Here is a 5,640-nt window from a genome sequence, read left to right on the forward strand (position 1 = left end):
GGCTACTGTTGCACTCGTTGAAAACTGGAAAGCTGAAAAACTTCAATATCTCTTCCATTTCATCACCAAAATTCATGAAATTTGTACCAAAATGAAGCTCTCAACTAGGAGAACATGATCTTACCACTTTGGAGTCCTAAAACCAATGGAAATTAGCCAGAAAAATTTCGTGAAAACTGGCTAAGTCTGCAACTCGATGAACTCAAGTGTCCTGACGTCCAAAACCTTCCAAAATTCCTCTATAAGCTTTGTGAAGTAGATTTAAGGCCTCCTAGAACTTTAAAACTCCACGTAACACTAGCGATCACCACAGAGCAATTTGCACCCCTTGTCAGAGCTCGGGTATCTCGAGTTTCCAAGGTCCTTCCTCCAAACTACGAGTATAATTCGACTCCTGAGCTTGCAAGGAACTCATAAATAACGTCTACTAGTTCGATTTACGACAATTTGAAAGGGTTTGTGGCTAGTGTTAGGTGTACGGAGAGAGAGAGTGTTCGAGAACGAGAGAGAGAGATAGTACGTGAAGGTGAACACATGTTAAGGTAAGTGTGTGTTTTGATCCAAATTGGGTACCCATATACAATCCTTAAACTCTAATTGGGCCACGAATTATAGGCTAAGAATCATCCAAAACAACCCCAAATTTCAATTGGGTCCAAAGAAGTAGGAAATGATGCAATTGGTCCATTTTTCTTAGCCTATATATACTTTCACAATCCAACGCTTGAGGGTAAAATCGACATTTTCTTGCTATCGGGGATAAAATACATTATAATTCGGGACGGGTCGTCACACCCACCATCTTAGTGTAGATAATATCATTTGGTAAAAAAAAACATAAATTGATATAGTTATAAAATCTTCTAGTGCAATGTGATCCGTTTCCCGATGAATAGAAACTTGAAAATGTAAACAATAAAACAAGTGAGCCTCTACTATAGTGGTGAAGAGGAGGGTTGTCTTTGCACTATGGTGTGGGTTTGAACCAGGTTGACTCCCTAATCTAACATCTAATCTAACAAATTTATCTAGTATAGCCATTTAGTACTAAAATCTAATGGTATTCTACTTTACTTGTAAGTGAGAGGTCTTAGGTTTGATTCTTACCAAAGACGAATTTAAAGCACATTATTGCTAACGTATTATGTGGCTAAACTTGAGACCAAATCTTCTACACCCAAAATGAATGTGGCCTCTCTGTGGCCCCAATGAATATCTGACACCTATTAAATATCTTAACTTTTCTTAATTTTGTTGTCATGAATTTAATAGGTGTCAAACATTCATCGGGGCCACAGAGAAACCACACGCACTTTGGGTGCAGAAGATTTGGTCTCGCTAAACTCATCATTTATTCGTTATTGTAGATGATATCGTTTGTTAAATAAAAATCTATCAAATTTATTATTTGTAAAAAAAATAGAATAAACCGTGAACTATAATTCTAGGTGAGGCGGCGTGCAACGCTGCGTTTCCAGACGATTTTAAAGAAAAAAAGATTGAATAAAGAGAGAAACGCCGAGTTTGTTATCGTCACTCTCACGGAGGAAAAAAAAAATGGAGAACTCGTCGACTCTGAGAGAGTGGTTCTCGCGAGTTGACGCGGCCAATACCGGAAACATCACAGCGCCTCAGCTCAAGGTCGTCTTCTCCAATCCCTTCGCCCTCATCTTCCCTAAAATACCCAATTTTCGTTTTCTCTCTTACTAACGACGACGTTTCTATGGTGATCAGAGCGCTCTTGCTGTTGGAAACCTCGACTTCCCTCTCTCAGTTGTCCAGCAAATGATCAGGTCCAAATAGTTATAAATTACGCATCGATATCGTGGATTTGTATGTGGGGTTGTTGATTTAGTTGCAGAAATTGATAAAGATGTGGCCTTTTTGCAGGATGTATGATTTTGATAGGAATGGGACTATGAGCTTTGAAGGTATATATGCTTAAATTGTTTCAAAATTTCGTAATTTTTGTTGTGATTTTTATGCTTAATACTGAAATTTCGATGAATCTGCAACATTGGTTCGCTGATTTTGGTACGATTTTTCTCTCACAGAGTTTCTTGCGCTTAACAAGTTCCTCCTCAAGGTGAAAACTTTGACCATGCAAATGCAACTTGTAATTTTTTGTTGTATGATGTATTTACTCTGTTTTATTGTGTCCTCAATTTGAGGATGCCGATGCGTGATGAGTATTTATAAAACTTATATGTAATGTTCCTGGGAACTTGTCTGCTTTTCAGGTTCAACAAGCCTTCTCGGACCGTGAGAGGTGATTCAATGCCAATTCTAATATATTTAAGCATTTGTTTTGGCCACTTTAGTAAGTATGCTGTTGTGATTTGTGAGTTGCAGCTTCTTCGTATAAACCTAAGTAAAGGTATATTTGATAGATTCAACCGTGTTAGTATGAAGCAACAAAATAGCGTAAGATTCATCTTATCTGTTAATAATTAAGTGGGCTGCTTTAAGACGTGGTTAGCAGTTTATGTTTTCTTTAAAATTCGTGCACTTTAATGTGTATCATTGAAATTAGGCCGTTAATTTTTTTCCCCATGCAAACAAAGTCGTCACTTGACGATCTTTTGCAAAATGTGGACTTGTTATGAAATTAGAGCCCTTTATAAAGTTTATGTTTCAGCCTATTATTTTTGGCAATGCAATGCACTCGCCTTCATGAGCCCATCATGCATAATATACATACCACCATGCCTACAAGGTTACAACTAATGTATTCATTTGTGCATATTATCTGTATTCTCCATTTAGTTGCAAATGTTTGAGATGAGGGTGATTGGTTGGCGTGCACCTGTAAGCATTTAGCAACTGTCTAATTGTTGGTTTTGTTTTTACAGGGGACGTGGCCATCTTGTTACTGATGATGTGCATGAGGTAATATAGAATTTCTCTGTCTTGGATTAAAAACAAAAAGTTTGTGTGTTTAGATACATTGCTGGTGGATCTTTAGTAATGAATGTGTGAGGAACTTGAAGGCTATATATCGTTTGATAGTACTGTAATAGGTAGGAAGGCTGTTCCTCCCTGACCTCTCTCTTATATGCTATTTCTTTTCTGAAATCTCAATTGCTGAACCATTGCGACAGGCATTGGTGAAAATCGGCTTCTTGCTGGACACTCCTGCTTTCTACACAGTCTGTGAGGTATATCATCTAATTTGATTTTGAAGATGAAAATTGAGAATCTCAACATTTCTTGTGAAATTTGGTCCACAGCATTGTTTTCTTTCACCTCCATGGATATTCAACCTTTTTCTAAAAAGAAACAAGAAAGTAGATGTGGTGCTTCTTGTTTAGTTGATGTACAATTTGTTTCCGTACATACGGATCTAATGTAATCATTTTGGTTGTGCACTGATATGCTGTGATAAATTTTCCCGCCACCCCCCCCCCCCAAAAAAAAACAAAAATAAATAAATCAAAAAGAGAAATCAAAATTCTTTATTCAAGGCTTGAGATCGTTTGATGTCTCATTCATTTTCCTATTAATTGTGCAGAGCTTTGATCAAAAGAAGAAAGGAATGTTCAGACTAGATGACTTCATATCTCTTTGTATATTTTTGCAGTCTGCTCGGTAGGTTGCATTTCAATTCACAAAAGGTCTTTTAAAATTTTAGTTCAGATTTAATGAGTCTTTATCATATTTCCCAAGTTAGCAGCATAGACAAATTATCTTTACATGCGCACACATGCACGTCTATGCCAGGTTCGGTTGTGAGATCTTTGACTATCAAAACTTGAGGTTTTGTGTCTAATTAAGTTAGACAAATACCAATCTTGAATATTTTATAAGAAGCTATCTCGAAGACTAATGGTGTTGTGTCTAATTAAGTTAGACAAATACCAATCTTGAATATTTTATAAGAAGCTATCTTGAAGACTAATGGTGTTGTTTGCCGTTTTTTGTTGCAGTAATCTGTTTAATTCATTTGATACAGCCAAGCAAGGCAGAGTGACTCTGGATCTCAACCAGTTTGTCTACTGCAGTGAGTGCCTTCATAAATATTACAGGAATTTATTGTTTACTACATCTTGAACCCCATCAATGCCTTGATAATTAACTAGAAAAGGTTTAGGTTGGTTGACTGGGGAAAAAATCAAAATAGAATGCCCACATCCATCTGTCAGACGGTTCCCCTTTTGTTCATCTTGTTTTACAGTTCTTGGGTTCTTAATGAGTATCTTTTCTTCAGGCCGCATCTGTAGATCACTTTTTGAATTATGGTTAGAAGGATAGGAGGACTCAGTAACTCCATATGCTAATTTTCTCTACGATTTATCGTTTATTGACATGCTTCTAATATAATCAAGTTATTATTTTCTTGTCCAGCTGCCAATTGCAGAATATGAAATGCGGCAATTACGCTGGACTCTCTGGAATCCAATTCCTCTGTTGTACTGCATCCCACCATTATCCTCATGGATGTAAATCATCCTTCATATGAATTTGGCATTTGGAAAAGGTTATTGATAAGAACTTTCACTTGTAATACGATACATGCAGGAGAGTAGGAGTAGCAGAAATGTTGGTGTAGTTTATACTTTATCTTGCTTCTTTCCGTCCTTGTTATCCATTTGTGCTCTACTTTTCTTCTTTGCTTGCATATTCTTATTGAAAAGTAGAAAACTATATGAAACATATGTATTGGACGAAAAGGATTTGGCTCGAAAAACGTTAATATACCAGGATAGACTCTTTAACATCTTTAGAAATCTGGATCTATTCAACTGAAAATCGACCAAGAAAATGGAGAGTTTTCTGGCGGACGGTAAAGTTTACCTGTTGTTTTGGACGTGGAAGTCGTTCACCAAAAAAATCTTCCCTTTTTGTGTTTTTTGACGTGTTCATCAATTTACCTCCTTTCCAATCTAGCTAGCCGATTAAATCTCGTGAGATCGGCATCTTCTACTTAGATAGTGAAAAAATTGAGCGATCATTCCCGGGTGTTGAGGCTTAAAGCAACATCGGAACACGGTGTCGCTTGAGTTGGTATGGTCCAAGTTTATGGTAAAGGGATTGGAGGAATATTTATGGTAATATTTCTTAGTTGTATTTTGCCTTTTTTTGGACATCCATTTCGTTGTGTTACAAAATTATTATGGTAATATTTCCTTTTTGTATATATGTTGAATTTCTAGCTTATATGTCATGTTGTTTTTTATTTACGTGTGCAATAATGTTTATAATAATGTTATGTCGATGCTTATGGGAGTGGAGGAGTACTTTTATGGAATTATACTCGTAGTTTACGTTATGGCAATGGGAATAATAAAACTACATGAATGGTAACGGGAAAATTGGCGACCGAGAGAATGACAAGATAACAAAGGATGGAATTTGGGATGATTAAGTCATTGGAGGTTAGTTTATTATGATAATGTTTTCATGGCTACGATGCAGTGGCGGAGCCAGGATTTTGGGTTTGGAGGGGCCTCTTACAAATGTAAAGAAAACGTTGCAACACCACCAACAACGCCACCTCTGTAACAATGCTGCAACACTCACGCGAATCCATCTCTTAGCTATCGACTCATCCATCGTTTGGTCATCGTCTTAGCCCTTACTTTGTTGCCCTAGATTTTTGGTCTAATTCTGATGTTTGTTTGCTATGTGACGATGGTGTTG

General features: G+C 36.9%; 1 protein-coding gene across 1 annotated transcript; it reads left to right on the forward strand.

The window, feature by feature from the left end:
• The first annotated feature begins 1,473 nt into the window (after window positions 1-1,473).
• On the forward strand, window positions 1,474-4,608 carry LOC126587633 (uncharacterized). The gene is made up of 10 exons (XM_050252714.1): window positions 1,474-1,641; window positions 1,735-1,793; window positions 1,891-1,931; window positions 2,055-2,086; window positions 2,241-2,269; window positions 2,853-2,889; window positions 3,102-3,158; window positions 3,512-3,588; window positions 3,927-4,000; window positions 4,345-4,608. The coding sequence occupies exons 1-10, from the start codon at window positions 1,558-1,560 to the stop codon at window positions 4,362-4,364; spliced, it is 510 nt and encodes a 169-aa protein (XP_050108671.1). The 5' UTR covers window positions 1,474-1,557; the 3' UTR covers window positions 4,365-4,608.
• The last annotated feature ends 1,032 nt before the right edge of the window (window positions 4,609-5,640 follow it).

The sequence above is a fragment of the Malus sylvestris genome, chromosome 10 (assembly GCF_916048215.2).
Source record: "Malus sylvestris chromosome 10, drMalSylv7.2, whole genome shotgun sequence".
NCBI lineage: Eukaryota > Viridiplantae > Streptophyta > Magnoliopsida > Rosales > Rosaceae > Malus > Malus sylvestris.

Excerpts from the sequence above, each read along its gene's own strand:
- LOC126587633 (XM_050252714.1), top strand. The coding sequence starts at position 1,558 with ATGGAGAACTCGTCGACTCTGAGAGAGTGGTTCTCGCGAGTTGACGCG. Across the intron at positions 1,932-2,054 it reads TGGGACTATGAGCTTTGAAG|AGTTTCTTGCGCTTAACAAG; the intron begins GTATATATGCTT and ends TTTCTCTCACAG. Across the intron at positions 2,890-3,101 it reads TTACTGATGATGTGCATGAG|GCATTGGTGAAAATCGGCTT; the intron begins GTAATATAGAAT and ends CCATTGCGACAG.